Source organism: Mastigoproctus giganteus, chromosome 11 (assembly GCF_048544385.1).
Source record: "Mastigoproctus giganteus isolate SK-2022 chromosome 11, ASM4854438v1, whole genome shotgun sequence".
Lineage (NCBI taxonomy): Eukaryota > Metazoa > Arthropoda > Arachnida > Uropygi > Thelyphonidae > Mastigoproctus > Mastigoproctus giganteus.
The window spans coordinates 155,280,903-155,299,027 of NC_143585.1; the positions used below are offsets into that span (position 1 = coordinate 155,280,903).

Sequence of the window (18,125 nt, forward strand, 5' to 3'; positions counted from 1 at the left end):
TGCTAAGGCTGTTCAAGAGAAGAATGTTGCATATCGTAACGGGCTTGTTTCTAATTCTTCAGTTTCATTTTGTGCCTACACCAAAGCTTGCAACAATTGTAGAGCAGTTATTAACCAGTCCAAACTAGAGTTTAAACAGGCTAAGAGTAGAAAACTTGCTTCTTGCCCTAATGGTAGCCGAGCATTCTGGTCTCTTGCCAAAGCTATTGGCTGCAACTTTTGCCCATCTCTGCTCCCACCTCTGTCCAAACCAGATGGTTCTGTTGCCCCTTCAGCCAAGGATAAAGCTGACCTGCTAGCATCCCATTTTTCTTTCAACTCATGCATTAACGATCTTGGTAAAACACCTCCCACTATTCCCAAAACGCTTCATTCAATGCCTTCACTGGTCTTCCGTCAGAAGGATGTCAGAAGGATTTTAACGAATCTTGATGCTAAGAAAGATCCAGGTCCCAATAATATTTCTCCACTTGTTCTCAAAACCTGTGCTCCTGAACTTACTCCTGTTATTTGCCACCTTTTTTCACTTTCTTATTCCAAAGGTGTTTTTCCTTCTGCTTGGAAATTTGCTCATATCCAGCCAGTTCCTAAAAAGGGTGACAAATCCCTCCCATCCAATTATCATCCCATTGCAATTACTTCTACTCTTTCCAAAGTAATGGAGAAATCAATTAACTGCCAAATTTTAAACTACCTAGAAGCCTTCCATCTGATCAATGATCGCCAGTATGGATTCCGTCAGTGTCGATCCACTGGTGATATTCTGGCTTATGTTACCCATTTATGGACTAAATCAATGGAAAGGTTCAGTGAAACACAAGTAGATGCTCTTGATATCTCAAAGGCTTTTGATAGTGTTTGGAATAAAGGTCTTATAACCAAACTTTCTTCTTATGGTTTGCCATCTGTTTTTTTGTAATTGGTTATGCAGTTTTCTCTCTGATCGCTCACTGAGGGTGATTGTAGATGGCTCTCTGTCTTCTAACTTCTCCACAAATGCCGGTGTCCCCCAAGGTTCAGTTCTTCCTCCCACTCCTTTCCTCTTGTATATTAATGACCTTCTTCCATTGACTGGAAATCCTATCCATAGTTTTGCCGATAATGGCACATTACATTCCACTTTCCATTTTGAGAAACCTTGTCCTGCTCAATCAGCTTCAATTTCTCGAAAATCTGCTACAAATTCCTTAAATGCCGATCTTCAGGTAATTCTCCAGTGGGACAAAGACAACTTAGTTGATATCAACCCTTCCAAATCTCAGTCTTGTCTTATATCTCGCAAAAAGGATTCTTCTGCTCCTATGCTTATCTTTAGTGACACTCCGATTTCTAGGCAGAATGATATATCTCTTTTGGGGATTACCCTGAATCCCCAAAATGATTCATCTCTAACAGAGTCTCTCCACTCGCTGTCTCATAGACGTACTGTTTCTGCTGCATGCCTCTTCTACAGATACTACCATAGGCACTGTTCTTCTGAATTAGCTTCTATAATTCCTGCTCTCTCTTTCAAAACAGTCCGAACACGTGCCACCACCAGCCAACATCCATTTACTGTCCAACTTCAAACTCACAGAACCAACTTTTCATCTTCCTCGTTTATTCATTCAACTGCCCTTTTCTGAAACAACCTTCCTTCATACGTATTTCCTGAAAATTACAGTCTACAGAAGTTCAAGTCCAATGTCAACAAATATCTTCTTTCATCTTCTCAACTTCCGACCCAAGCACTGTACTAAGTACTATAGGTTCTAACTCCTCTCGTGTTTGGGGTTTACATAAAAAAAATAATAATAATAATTTAAGCCCAAATTCTATAAGATAGCATTATCTCTCATTATTAAAATGTATATATCTATAAACAATGAAATCAGTTGAAATTTAATGGTATTGCTTTTCTTTACTTTACTTTCAGTTACGGCTATGGTATAACTTTTTTGGATTCAATAAAACAATTAATATATACAGAAGGACCAGTTATTTTAATGGAGGATTAGAGCTTATCAGATGTTATGATTCTTATGGAGCAGATGATTTTTGGGAAAGAGGAGATATATTAGTGAGCAGCGAAAATAATAGCTATAATTTTGATGTAAGTATTTTTCTAGCTTTGGTTAATTTATGAGTTTCACATTAAAAGTATTTTACAGTCAGCAAAACAACAAAATGGGACAAAGATTTATTATGATGTTGTAGAGCAGGTTACACCTTTAATGGCACAAAAGGTGATATTGCTATACACACTGGTATTCTCTATATATGATATGAAATTTTCTGAGCAATGCAGACAGGCTGCCAGGGCAGGTCATGGGGTTTTGTCAGTGATATATAAGAATTTTACTAGCAGGGCGAAGGAGGTGATTGTCCCTCTGTATAAGGCAATGGTCAGGCCACGCCTTGAGTACTGCGTACAGGTCTGGAGGCCTCATTTTAGGAAGGATGTAGATTTACTTGAGCGTGTACAGAGAAGGGCAACAAGATTGGTGAGGGGAATGAAGGGATCCTCTTACCAAGAGATGCTTGAGTTCTGCAAATTGCAGTGGCTGGAGACTAGGCACCTGCACGATGATCTAATTGAGATGTATAAGGCCTTGAATGGGTGGAGCATGCTGAATTCTGATGGGATCCTTCCACTTGTTCAGATTACGAACCTAATGGGGCATAAATTCAAATTAAGAAAAGACAGATGTGGAATAGATGTGTGGAAATTTGCCTTTAGCCAGCGGGTGGTTAATTGCTGGAACAAACTTCCATCTGTCGTGGAAGTTGATAGGTTGAATAAATTTAAGGAGGAACTGGACAGGCATTTGGAGGGAATGGTGTGATTTTTTTTTTTTTTTTTTTTTTGGCTGATGCTGCATAAGCTCATACACTTGCTTTCTTGCATCACATGCCACTACTACTACTACTACATTGGTATTTATAATAAGTTAAATGCCTACTACTAATTTAAATGGTACTGGAGAAATAAAAGCAGACACCAGTACAATAAAAGAAGGTACACCAGAGCACAGTTTGGAGAAATTGTTGAGGGGACTGTTTAAGATGAACACAACATGAATTATTAGATATAAAGCAATTACAGTGAAGACAACATGCAAGAAATCACATTTCAAAATAGCTGTGGAAAAACACAGGGCACATACAGTAATACATGAGCATTTGTGCCCCCATCTCATAAAATGCAATTAGTGCATTAAAACTTGCATTTATTAAGAGGCATCCAATATGGCTGATGCCCATTTAGACAGTTTATTAGATAACTAACAACTTGGAATAGGCATAACTGAGAAATTTTTGAATGTATTATTTTCTATAATTTTAATTTTAAGTAAACAGTTAGTTCCATTTCATCGCCATATGTTACTGAATATTATCATGTAGATAGTAATAGTAATAGAATTTGCCATATAGTGCAAGGAAGCCACAGGCTTTGAGGAGGGAAACTTCTTCCAGCTATCAATGACTTGCTGGCTAAAAGAAAACTACCTACAATCTATGTTAACCTTCAAGACCTGTAATTTGAATTTATGATCCCTAGTTCGGTGATCATAAATCGCTAAAACAGTGAGAATTCCACCTTCATTTTACGAATCCCTGTCAGATCCTTATAAATCTTAGTCAGGTCACCTCTAAGATGCCGGGTTACTAAGCTGTATAGCCTACATAGTCGGAGTCTTTCCTCATATGGTCGTCCTTCTGCCGATCTCACCATAGCAAGTATAGGTCAATGTTGAAAAAAAGTCGTGAGTTAGGGTTGAATTTGAAAGTGTCTACAAATCTGCCAAGACACGATAGGAAGCAGTATATGATGAGAGCCTTCTCGATCAATTTGGCCCTGGAAAGAATGTGCACTGCTCAAGAGGTAGAATTTTTTTCAGCCTGGTCTGTGATTGTTAGCAGGAGAGACTGCTTCTACAGGGATGGGATACACTTAAATAGAAAAGGTGCAAGATTATTTTATCGAGGCAGTGTTAAATGGGTCAGAAAACTGCTAGCTTGGGGGATACAGGGACTAATAGATTAACAGTAACCACTGGCAGAAGTGAAAGTGATTCTTCCACTGCTTCTATTGGAATGAGCAGCAGTCTGGAAAACAAGGTGCAGGGGATTCCAGAGACAAACATTGGGATATCAGAGACGTGGTGTCATGCAGATATAACGAATACAGAACTGGAATTTGGGGAGTACAGTGTGTACAGGAAGAATAGACAGGATAGAAAGGGATTAGTGGTTATGCTATTAGTTAAGAAACACACTAAATCCAAGGAAGTACAGCCAGTCAACATGGCTGGACAGTGCAGTGTCGAGTGAGTTTGGTGTGACATAAGCACTGGGAAAGCATAATTGAGAGTAGGAATGTGTTATACGCCTAAGTATACTGATGACTATAATAAACAGCTATACAGAGAAATAAAATGGGCCAGTAAATCAGAGTGTCTTATAATGGAAAATTTTAATTTCCCAGATATTGACTGGAATTTGTGGATTGGTCACTCTAGCATGTCTTTTTTGGATTTATTGGATGATTGTTTTCTATAGCAGCAGGATGTTTGGGAGGCAACTAGAGGGAGTAATACTCTTGATCTGATTATCAGTAGGGATTCTTCAGGCATTAAGAATCTGCAGATAATGGTGCCTCCGTAGCCGGGGAAATTAATGGAGCACTGGTTAAAGAAGCACTGCAGGATCATCTAGACAAGGCTTCAGTTATAGCTCTGACACAGCATGAGTCTGTTAAGGGGAAGTATTTCTGATCAATTTGATTGGATTCAATGATGAGGTCACAAAGGAACTGGATGCAAAGAATAATTTCGATATCATATATTTGGATCTTAGCAAGGCTATTGATACTGTTGCACACGGAAGACTGCTGCACAAAATGGAGTAGTGTGGCATTGAAGGCAAATTGCTGCTATGGTTAAAGGGATGGTTGAGTGGGACAAGACAGAGCATGGTAATCAATGGACACTGCTCTTCGTAGACTAATGTTATTAATGGACAATGTCTGTCTCTGTATCCGAGTGGTCAAGCACAGGAGTGCAGTAGCACACACTCTTTGAGTAGACTAGGGTTCAAGTTCCTGACTGCTAAATACGGTCGATCTGCCAAACCGCACTAGACCAGCATGGCAGATTATGCTCCATTTAATCAGCTTGAATTGTTGAGGAGGCTTCCATCCTGCAGTGGGTTGATAATGGCTGCAGTTTACCTTTTTTTTTTTTGTTTTACCCCAGAGTTCAATGTTGGGTGCATTGTTGTTTTCTGTATTTATTAATGATATTGATGATGATATATCATGCTTAATATCCAAGTTTGCAGACAATACGAAGGTCAGCAGGTTTGTTAATGACACTAGGGACAGTATGCTACTGCAACAGGGTATAGAAATGTTGGGCAGATGGGCTGAGAGGTGGCAACTGAAGTTTAACATTGACGAATATAAATTACTGCATATGGGAAGCAGTAACCCCAGAGTAAATATCAACTGTGTAGTACTACACTGATAGTGGTAGAGAATGAAAAGGATCTGGGAGTAATTGTTCAATGAGATATGAAGTTTTCTGAGCAGTGCAGACAGTCTGCAAGAGTAGCTCTTGGTGTATTGTCAATGATATACAGGAATTTTTCTAGCAGGGTTAAAGTAATTATCCACTTGTATAAGGCAATGGTCAGGCCACACTTTGAGTACTGCATACAGGTCTGAAGGCCTCCTGTTTTAAGAAGAAGTATGTAGAGCTGCTGGAATGAGTACAGAGAAAGGTAACATGATTATTGAATGGAACAAAGGGTTGCTCTTAAGAAGAAAGCTTATTTTTCAAATTACAGTTTTTAGAGACTAGGTGCCTGCGAGACGATCAGATTGTGGTGTATAAAGCCTTGATTGGTTTGAAAATTCTTAATGTTGATGGGATTCTTCCTCTTGCTCAGAATAATCACCTGAGAGGGCATAAATTAAAATTGAGGAAAGACAGTTGTAGGAGAGATGTGCAGACATTTGCCTTTAGCCAGGGGACAGTCGATTGCTGGAACAAACTTCCATCTGTAATTGTAGAAGTTGAAACCTTAAATAGATTCAAGGCAGAACTAGACAAACATTTGGAATGAGTGGATGGGTGAGAAGTGGATGCAACAGATAAGCAAGGGCTTCTGTTTTGAACATGAAATATACTCAGTGAAGTGTAAATTACTTTGATGATGGAGTGAGGGAGGTTTGTTTGTTTTTTTTTGGCTGATGCTATATAATCTTGCTTTCTTGCAACATGTTTCTTTACTGATGCTAATGTTTCTGGAAAGAGGAAAAGGAAAACATTAAAGTTTTAACCCTAAATGATAAACAATGGTTTTTCCACTATTTTCAACACAATTGACTTAAAAACTTGTAACTTTCTCCCAGAACTTCGTTCAAGGCCCTACTAGAGGAACTGTAATCCCAACCCCAAACTGCCCGAGCACCACCTTTGTCACCCTTCGTCATTATTCTATTTGCTATTCTTAACCCTATTTACTTTCCTTCTTGAATGCAATTAGGTTTTCGAAAGGAATCGAGATGCTATTTTATACTATATTCTTTGTTTTCACCTTACAATATGTTGAGCGTCTATATCACTCTACTTTACAGTCAATTCTTTATGCTCTGCTGAGATGCATGCGTTTAATTCGTTCTCACCCAATCATAATTTTACATTCTACGACTTCCTCTTTCCTACACATGAAGTCGCTTCAACAGTACTTTACATATTCACCCCAACAATTAGCAGGTATTTCTCTCATTTGGAATCTCCTACGCTGCATATGGGCACGCACTCCTTGGCTCTCTCTCTCTTCCCAGCTTCAGCATGGCATGTTAGTAAGTACCACCACAACCTACTAATTTACTTTAATTCCATCTCATCTTTTCTTCTCATCACTCTTCTGTCTATCTTTGAATATTATTTTCTTAGTTTTTTTTCACTTTTGTTAGTCGTTATTAGTTATTATTATAGTTATTGTTATTAGTATTTCTTCTGCGTCTGTAGGGTCAGCCATGAGATCAGCTTTCACATGCTTTTAGTCACTCCATCATCACAGTAATTTATACTTCACTGAGTATATCTCATGTTCAAAACAGAAGCTCTTGCTTATCTGTTGCATTTCCCTTGGTTTTGGCAGCTGACTTCTGAAGAAAATGCCAAAATCACCGTAATTGCAGCAATATGTAATTTCCTATCACTAATTTCATGTTTTTTACAGGTACTTTCTTGTAATTTTACTATGGATTCAGCAGATAGTTCTTTAGACTACTCTGCACCCTGTACCTATAGGCTCTAAATATTTTTATCTATATTCTTTATAGTTGCTAGTGTCTTCTACTATTAATGTAGTAATCTAGGACTTTAATCCCTTATACTTTTCTTACTCTTTTATACCTTTGGGCCATATTGCTCCAGGGATATGCGGTGGTCGTTCCCTAATCTTTACGCATCCTCGATATTTGGTAGTTGAAGTATGAAATTTAGAGTTAGAAAGTAAAAAGCTAAAACAAAGAAAATAGCTTTTTATAATGGTACTTAGAATACACTGGGAGCATAATGGCCCGACCCTTTACTAAGGGGTCCAAGGGGTTAAAGGGTGGTAATTTAGCATTAGCATTGAGACGTGTGATGTAAGAAAGCAAGCTTATACAACATCAGCCAAAAAAAAAAAAAAAAAAAAAAGTTCTCATTTCACCCATCCGCTCACTCCAAATGTTTATCTAGTTCAGCCTTAAATTTATTTAAGCTATCAACTTCCACAACAACAGACGGAAGTTGTTCCAGCAATCAACTACCCTTTGGCTAAACGCAAACTTCTGCACATATATAATCTATAACTATGTTTCCTCAATTTGAATCTATGCCACTTCTGCTTCTTAGTCTGAGCAAACGGAAGTATCCCATCAGGATTGAGCCTGCTCAAACCATTCGAGGCCTTATACACCTCACTCAGATCACCTCTCAGGTGCCTAGTCTCAAGATGCTGCAACTTGCAGGAGTGCCAATCGATAGTGACAAGCGATTTTCTTACTGCGATAATAGAGTGCTTTCTAAAGTGATTTACTTTTGTTTCTTTCTAGTTATTCTTATTCTTTTGTTTACTTGAAGTGGTTCTACACTTTAGAGAAAAAAGTAAGAACCAAGAAAGGAAATCCACCTTTCTTTTCTTAGTCTTTATATTTATTACTAACAAACTCTACTAATTTAAACAACCGCTTGGTCACTGGTGGCACTGATCTTGCCTCCACATGGCGGCTGTTAACTTGGTGGATAAGACAAACCCCGGGGCTAAAAGGGGCAGAGATGGAAACAAGTGATTTTCCACGTTTAGAGCCAAAGAGCTCTCAACCACATGACACTGACCATGACTTCTCTCTCACAAAGAGAATGAAGAAAGACATTGGCAGACAGGAATTACCAGCATTCCTGATAACACATTCTCTGTCAACACAACCTGTGGGCAAGCTCTCCCCTTTATCATTCAGAGATGCCTTGAACATGTTGCAAGTTCACCAAAAATGGTGAAACGTCTCCAATCTGGGGATTTATTAATAGAGACCACCAATTCTCGACACTCTGAACTATTATTAAGTCTGACATCCTTGATTGGAATCCCAGTTCAAATCACACTACATAACACCCTCAATTCTTCAAAGGGAGTGATCACTGAATGGGATCTATTGAACATTCCTGAAGATGAAATAGTCCAGGAACTTAAAGAACAAAAAGTCACCTAGGCAAAAAGAATCATGATCCGAAAAGATGGCAGTTTAGTCCCTACCCGGAGTATAATTTTAACTTTCAGTTCTCCAAACCTACCAGCTTCAGTCAAGGCAGGATATCTAAACTGTCGTGGTCGGCCATATATTCCGAACCCCCTAAGGTGTTTTAAATGCCAGAAATTCGTCCATTCCCAGACTGCATGCCGTGGAGATGCAACATGTGCAAACTGTGGGGTTAAAACTCACACGCAAAGAGAATGTAAGGCACCAACTCCACAGTGTCCAAATTGTAAGGGCAACCATCCAGCATACTCCAAAGACTGCGACCTCTGGAAGTTGGTTAAAAGATACAAAAGTATAAAGTTGAAAATAAAGTTTCCCACCAAGAGGCAAGAAAACAAGTAAGATTAAGTAATCCAAAATGCACTTATGCCTCTGCTACTTATAGTCACCAATCAATAGCATGTCTGACAGAAGTATCCATCCCTCCAGACACATTGATCTCAGACTGGGCTCAATCAGTCCTCTTGGTCCAACATCCAACTCCATCAAAGGCAGTCGATCAATGCAGTAATACACCACTGACAGTTCCATCCCAGAAACTTCCCCATTGTCAAGAAGTGGAAAATTTGCAAAAATTACATCCAATTGAGGTGAAGCAATTTCCCCCCTCAAGAATGGACACTGATGATACCATCAACTCAGAAGATCTGCTTGAAATACATGCAAATGATGATATGGAAGAAAGCAATGACTCAAGACGCCGAAACTTTTCAAGAAAAGAAAAATCAAAACTCGACAGATATAAACAAGCCACTCACAAAAAGCAGACAGACCCATTTTCCACTCACAAAACCAAATAATGGAACAAATCATACAATGGAATTGCAGAGGTTTTCGCAGCAATATTGATGATATCAATGAACTAATTCTCCGTTACAATCCTTCTGCCATATGCTTACAAGAAACAAATTTAACAACAAAAATATCCTTTTCTGTCAAAAATTATACTATCTATTTGCAATGGAATGTGTCTGGAGTGGACACACGAGTCCCCTCCAGACACATTCCATTGCAAACATAATTGGAAGCTGTTGCCACCCGTGTAGTAATTGGAATCACTCTGACCCTGGTCTCAATTTATCTTCCGCCGAACCAATCATGTACAATTCACCAGCTGAAAAATCTTATTTCTCAGTTACCTTTGCCTATTTGTTTATTAGGAGATTTAATGAACATCATCCTTTATGGGGATCTCTGGTCTCAGATGGACTTGGTGAACTTGTTGAAATGTTACTTGACAGAGAGAATCTGACACTATTAAATACTGGCTTACCGACATATATCCATTTTCCTACTAGGTCAACCAGTGCAATAGATCTCTCAATTTACTCTCCGATCCTCTTCCCAACTATAGAGTGGGCAGTTCATGACAATCCTCTAAGCAGTTACCACTACCCACTGATCTGTAGTATTCAAACCACCCATTCCAAACAAACTGAAACAAAAACAAAATGGAAATTTTCCAAAGTAAACTCGACAAAATTTACCAGTCATGTATCTTTTGATGATGAAATCATAGCGTCTTCTGCTATTGACACTGTCACCGATCATATCAGAATGCAGATACTAACAGCTGCAAAAGCCGCCATCCCACAGTCTCAAATAAGGAACCATCGGCATACCAATCACTGGTGGAATGGTGATTGTAACAAAGCGAAGAGAGAAAAAAACGCAGCATGGAACACCTTCCGCAAACATCACACCACTGCCAACCTTATTAACTTCAAGAGACTGAGAGCCAAAGCTCGTAATATCCGGCGGAAGGCGAAAACAGACTCATGGATAAAATTTGCCTCCTCAATCAACAAAGATACTGATACCCGAATAATCTAGGAAAAAATAAAGAAACTGAATGGTAAATATCATATGTTGCCTTCTCCTATTATTAATTGGAATGGGAAGGAGATCTCATCTGCTGATGAAATTGCCAATGCCTTAGAAACGGTGTTTTGTGAATTGTCTGCCTCAACTGCATATCAACCCTCTTTTCAAAAAATTAAAGCTGAAGCTGAGAAAAGGAAACTGAACTTCGAAACTACATGTCCTTTACCCTATAAGCAACCACTCACAATATCTGAAATGGAAGAATCTATATACACCTCAAGAAATAGCTCTCCTGGCCCTGATGGAATCTACAATATAATGATTCAACACATCAATCAGAAATCACTATTTTCATTGCTAAAATTTTACAATAGGATATTCTCAGAACATGTATTCCTACTTCCTGGCCACATTCTTATGTAATAGCCATATCTAAACCTGGAAAAGACAATTCGATTCCTAACAACTATAGACCAATTTTTCTTACCAGTTGCCTGGGTAAGACTTCGGAAAAAATGGTTCACAATCAACTCACCTGATACCTTGAATCTCAAAACATAATCAGTAATAATCAGTTTGGCGTCCGAAAGAATAGATCTTCCCTAGACCTCATGACCAAAGCTGAATTCAACATAAGAAATGCATTCATCAGAAAGCAACATCTCGTCATGATAAGCTTTGATATAGAGAAGGCCTATGATACCACATGGAACTAACTACGGTATTATCCTAAGAGATCTCCATTCTGTACATATGAGAGGACATTTACCCTATTTTATTCAAAGATTCCTTTGGCACAGATCTTTCCAAGTGAGGTACCGGCAGGTTTTATCTCAAACATACATTCTAGAAGAAGGAGTCCTACAAGGCTCTGTTCTTAGTGCCACTCTGTTTGCAATACGAATAAACAACGTCACAAACTGCATTCCAAACACCATTGACTCATATCTCTATGCAGATGATCTCACCATATCCTTCCATTCCCAGAATATGAACTATATTGAGAGGCATCTACAAATATCCATTAATAACATTGAATTATGGATGGCCAAAATGGATACAAACTGTCAAGCCAAAAATCTACAGCCATACATTTTTGCACCAAGGACAGAATGCATCCTGAACCTCAGTTGCATTTGGCCAATCATCCTCTACCAATTGTGCAAAGTATTCGCCTCCTAGGGATAATTTTTGATAAGAAGTTAAACTTCCAGGAACACATCAAGTATCTAAGAACCACTTGCACGAAGAAAATGAATATACTCCGGATCATCTCCAGTACATTTTGGGTTGCCGATCATTATACCCTGCTCCACTTATATAAATCTCTAATTAGATCTCGACTAGACTACGGAAAATCTGTTTATGACTCAGCTAGGGAAGCACCTTGGCCCGTCTTGCGCCCATCCAACACTCTTCTCTTAGGATAGCCCTAGGTGCATATAGAACATCACCAGGTCAAAGTCTGTATATTGAGGCTCACGTGATCTGTGCTTGTTAACAGAAGAGACTGCTTCTAGAAGGATGAGATACAGTTAAATAGAAAGGGAGCAAGAATATTTGCTAATACTATCGAGGCAGTGTTAGGTGGGTTGGAAAAGTGCTAATTTGGGAGGATACACATAATAAAAGATTAACAGTAGCTCCATTCAGCAGCGAAAGTGATTCTTGCACAGCTTCCATTATAATGAGCAGCAGCCTCAAGAGTAAGTGGCTGGGGATTTCAAGAGCTGCTGGGAGTCATCATGGGACAAGTTAATATAATAGATGGGCTGTGTTAGATTAACTAAGAGAAAGAACAAGTGCATGTGTATTTGAACCTACACTAATGCTACAAGTATAGTAAATAAAATTGATGAATTTGAAGTGCTGATTAAGACATCAGAAGCAGATATTCTTCGAATATCAGAGACATGGTATCACACAGATATAAGCATTGCAGAATTGGAATTTGGGGAGTACAATGTGTACAGAAAGATGAGATACGGTAAGAAGGGAGGAGGGGTTATGCTGTTAGTAAAGAAACACATAAAAATCTAAGGAAGTGCATCCAGTTGACACGGGAGGACAGTGCAATGTTGAGTCTGTTTGGTGTGACATAATTGGGAAAGGGAGGGGCGCCTCCGTAGCCAGGTGGGAAGGAGCAGCAGTGCGTAGCACACGCTTCTTGATTAGACCGTGGTTCGAGCCCATCACCACCAAATACGGAGGATGCGGAAAGGTCATGGATGACCACCGCATATCCCGGAGCAATATGGCCTTAGTTGCTAATGCTCCTAAAAACTAAATAACAAACAAACAACACAATTGGGAAAGGGAAAATGAGAGTAGGAGTATGTTATTAGCATTAGAATTATTAGAGGCATATAAAGCAAGAAAGCATGCTTATGCAGCGTCAGCGAAAAAAAAAAAAACCACTCCCATTTCACCCCTCCATTCATTCGAAATACCTGTCCAGCTGAGCCTTAAATTTATTTAGGTAATCAACTTCCACAACAGGGGATGGAAGTCTGTTCCACCAACCAACTACCCACTGGCTAAAGGCAAATTTCCGCATATCTATCCTACATCTGTCTTTCCTCAATCTGAATTTATGCCCTCTCAGGTGATTATTCTGAGCAAGAGGAAAAATCCCATTGGCACTGAGCATGCTCAAACCATTCAAAGTTTTATACACCTCCATCAGATCACCTCGCCGGTGCCTAGTCTCCAGACAGTGTAATTGCAAAAACTTAAGCCTTTCTTTGTAAGAGCAACCCTTTGTTCCATTCAATAAACTTGTTGCCCTTCTCTGTACTCATTCCAGCAGCTCTACATCCTTCTTGAAATGAGGCCTCCAGACCTGTATACAGTACTCAAGGTCTGGCCTGACCATTGCCTTATACAAGGGAATAATCACCACCTTAACCCTGCTAGAAAAATTCCTGTATATCATTGACAAAACATCATGAGCTACTCTTGCAGCCCATCTGCACTGCTCAGAAAACTTCATATCTGCCTGCACAAACGCCCCCAGGTCCTTTTGTTCTCTACCACTGTCAGTGTAGTAGAACAGAGTTGATACTTCACCCTGGGGTTACTGTTTCCCATATGTAGTACTTTACATTTGTCAATGTTAAACTTCATTTGCCACCTCTCAGCCCATCTGCTCGACCTTTCCAGATCCTGTTGCTGCAGCACTAGTGTCCCTAACAACCTTGCCAACCTTTGTATCATCTGCAAACTTGGACATTCAGCTTGTGGATGGGATCTATCCAGTGTCCATTGGATACCACTCTCTGTCTTCTACCCCTCGTTATTTGTTATTTGGTTTTTAGGAAGATTAGCAACTAAGGCCATATTGCTCCGGGATTTCCGGACCTTTCCGCATCCTCCGTATTTGGTGGTGACGAGCTTGAACTCCGGTCTAATCATGAAGCATGTGCTACGCACTGCTGCTCCTTCCCACCTGGCTACGGAGGTGGCCTTCTCCCCCTCAACCATCCCTTTATCCATAGCAGCAATTTGCCTCCAGTACCACACTGCTCCAATTTGTGCAGCAGTCTTCCATGTGCAATAGCATCAAAAGCCTTTCTAAGATCAAAATACATAATATCAAAGTTATTTCCTGCATCCAGTTCTTTTGTGACTCATAGTATCCAATCAAATTGATCAGACAAGACTTTCCCTTAACAATACCATGCTGTGTCCGAGTTATAACTGAAGTGCTTCTTTAACCAGTGCCTCCATTAATTTTCCTGGAACAGAAGTTAAACTCACAGGTCTGTAATTACTTGTGTCAGCCTTTGATCCTCCTTTGCGAATTGGGGTCACATTTGCACATCTCCAGTCTATGGGTACCTCCCCTGAGTCCAAAGAAGTTCTCATAATTATGGCTAAGGGTTTGCTTACTTCCTTTGCTGCCTCCTATAATATAACTGGATAGATCCCATCCACACTGGGTGCTTTTTTTATGTTTATCCTCAACAATTTCTCCTCCACTTTCCTCTAAGTTATTACAAAATCATCTAGCTCACTGCCGGATTTTACTTCACCTCTGTCATTCCCCTTCTTTTGTGAATGTAGATGCAAAATACTCGTTTAGTTTGTTAGCCACCTGAGCAGGATCCTCAAATGTTGAACCATCAATATCCAGTGGACCAATCTGATTCATCCATTTCCTTCTAGAGTTTACATAGATAAAGAACTCTTTTCTGTTTTTCTTTGCATTCTTTACCAAGAATTTCTTATAATCTGCCTTTGCCTGCCTAATCTCCTTTGTAACTTGGTTACAGACCAGCTTATATCTATCATAGGCTTCCAGGTCACTCATTAATTTATATGTATCCTATGCATTTTTCTTCTCTGCCATATGTCCAGTAGTAGTTCATCTGACATCCATTCAGGCCTAAACCTTGCACAATATTTCTTAGTTGGTATGTAAAGCCGAGTAGTAGCTTCCAAGATAAGTTCTTTGAATGCTTCCCATTTTGAATTTGCTGTTGGTAACATCATCAGTTGATCCCACTGTATAGAATATAAATACTGTCTCAGACCATTGTAGTCACCTTTACGGAAGCAAAAACCCTTCCCTTTACCCCTGATGTAGTTACCTCTTTGAGTAAATCTCACTTCAGCACACTGTGATCACTTGCACCTAGTAGTTCCTTTATCTGCAAATTTATAATGCATGTATCATCACTGATGATAATCTGATCAAGTTATTACTCCCTCTGGTTGCCTCCTGAACATGTTGCTGTAGAAAACAATCCTCCAATAAATCCACAAAAGTGTTGCTATCTTGCGAGTGACCAACCCACAATTTCCAGTCAATATGAGGAAAGTTAAAATCCCCCATTAGAAGACATTCTGATTTACTAGCCCATTCTATTTCTCTTTACAACAGTTCATTGTACTCATCAGCATCATTAGGCCTATAAGTTTGGTAAATAAATTTGATGAATTTGAGGTATTGCTCAAAATATCAAAGGCAGATATTGTTGGGATATTAGAGACGTGGTGTCACACAGATATAAGGAATGCCGAACCGGAATTTGGGGAGTGCAATGTGTACAGAAAGGATAGATAGGATAGGAAGGAAGGAGTGGTTATGCTATTAGTTAAGAAACACATAAAATCCTAGGAAGTGAAGCCAGTCGACATTGCTGGACAGTGCAGTGTCGAGTCAGTTTGGTGTGACATAAGCATCGGGAGATCAAAATTGAGGGTAGGAGTGTGCTATACACCTAATGACTCTGGTGAGTATAATAAGAAACTGTACAGGGAAATAGAGTGGGCCAGTAAATCATAGAGTCTTATAATGGAGATTTTAATTTCCCAAATATTGATTGGAGTTTGTGGATTAGTGACTTCACACACTAGCAAGGCTTTTGTGGATTTATTGGATGATTGATTTCTACTAGAGGGAGTAATACTCTTGATCTGATTATCAGTAGTGATTCTTCATCATTAAGAATCTGCAAATAAAGGAACCTCTAAGTGTGAGTGATCACAGTGTGCTGAAATCGGATTTACTCAAAGAGGTAACTACCATCAGGGGTAAAGGGATGGGTTTTTGCTTTCGTAAAGGCAACTACGATGGTCTCAGACAGTATTTAAATTTTATACAGTGGACCAACTGATGATGTTACCAACAGGAAATTCAAAATGAGAAGCATTCAAAGAACTTATCTTGGAAGCTACTAGGCTTTACATACCAACTAATAAATATTGTTCAAGGTTTAGGCCTAAGTGGATGTCAGATGAACTAATGAGACATGGCAGAGATTTTGGTGTTTGGTTTTTTTTTTTTTTTTTTTTTTTTCGAAGCATTAGAAACGGAGTCCATATTGCTCCGGGGATATGCAGTGGTCATTCCCTGACCTTTCCGCATCCTCCGTATTTGGTGGTCACAGGCTTGAACTCCGATTTAATCAAGAAGCGTGTGCTATGCACTGCTGCTCCTGCTCACCTGGCTACGGAGGTGCCCGCAGACATGGCAGAGAAGAAAAATGCATGGGATACATATGAATTAATGGGTGACATGCAAGCCTATGACAGATATAAGCTGGTTTGTAACCAAGTCACAGAGGAAATTAGGCAGTCAAAGGCAAATTATGAGAAATTCTTGGCAAAGGATGCAAAGAAAAACAGAAAAGAGTTCTTTACCTATGTAAACTCTAGAAGGAAATGGATGAATCAGATTGATCCATTAGATATTGATGGTTCAACATTTGAGGATCCTGCTCAGGTGGCTAACAAACTAAACAAGGATTTTGCATCTACATTCACCCATGAGGGGTTATTCAGGAAGGGCAATGACAGAGGAGATGTAAACTCTGGCAGTGAGCTAGATGATTTTGTAATAACTGAGAGGAAAGTGGAGGAGAAATTGTTGAGGATAAACATAAAAAAGGCACCCGGGTTGGATGGGATCTATCCAGTTATATTAAAGGAACCAGCAAGGGAAGTAAGTAAACTCTTAGTCATCTTTGGACTCAGGGGAGGTACCCATAGACTGGAGATGTGCAACTGTGACCCCAATTCACAAAGAAGGATCAAAGGGCAACACAAGTAATTATAGACCTGTTAGTTTAACTTCTGTTCCCAGAAAATTAAAGGAGGCACTGGTTAAAGAAGCACTGCAGGATCATCTAGACAAGACTTCAGTTATAGCTCAGACACAGCATGGTTTTGTTAAGAGAAAGTCTTGCCTGACCAATTTTATTGGATACTATGATGCAGTCACAAAAGAACTGGATGCAGGAAATAACTTTGATATATATATATGTATATATATATATATATACTAAATAGATACGTTATAGTGTAAAGTTAATATCTTTAAAGTTTGAAAATCCATATAGCCATAGTCCTGCCATATCTCCAGTATACATGAAAACCAAAATATAAATCATATTAAGTAAATTAATAAAATAATAAAATAATAAAATAATAAGCCCAACACAGGAAAATTATTTTGCAAGGAACTTTGTCGAGGGCTAAACCCTTACAAAATAACCAACCCATGCTAGACTGAGCCATCGGTTTCTGTTATCATCTGCCTGTATACTAACGCCAAAATAATATAATAGTGGAAATGTGGAATAATTTAGTATAACATTAACGTAAGATTTGAGACAAATGTAAGTCTAGAATGCCAAAACAACAAGTGTCGTACCGTAATACATAACAACAATTTATAAATGATTCATTTTATAAATTGTTGTATCATTTATAAATTGTTGTTATGTATTACGGTACGACACTTGTTGTTTTGGCATTCTAGACTTACATTTGTCTCAAATCTTACGTTAATGTTATACTAAATTATTCCACATTTCCACTATTATATTATTTTGGCGTTAGTATACAGGCAGATGATAACAGAAACCGATGGCTCAGTCTAGCATGGGTTGGTTATTTTGTAAGGGTTTAGCCCTCGACAAAGTTCCTTGCAAAATAATTTTCCTGTGTTGGGCTTATTATTTTATTATTTTATTATTTTATTAATTTACTTAAT

General features: G+C 38.9%; 1 protein-coding gene across 1 annotated transcript in view; it reads left to right on the forward strand.

The window, feature by feature from the left end:
* LOC150078523 (MAM and LDL-receptor class A domain-containing protein 2-like) overlaps window positions 1-18,125 on the forward strand; it is a 765,548-nt gene that overhangs the window by 337,857 nt on the left and 409,566 nt on the right. The window contains exon 17 of the mRNA XM_090384594.1: window positions 1,916-2,092. Within this exon, the coding sequence (XP_090240720.1) occupies window positions 1,916-2,092 (177 nt within the window). The remainder of the gene's footprint in view (window positions 1-1,915; window positions 2,093-18,125) is intronic.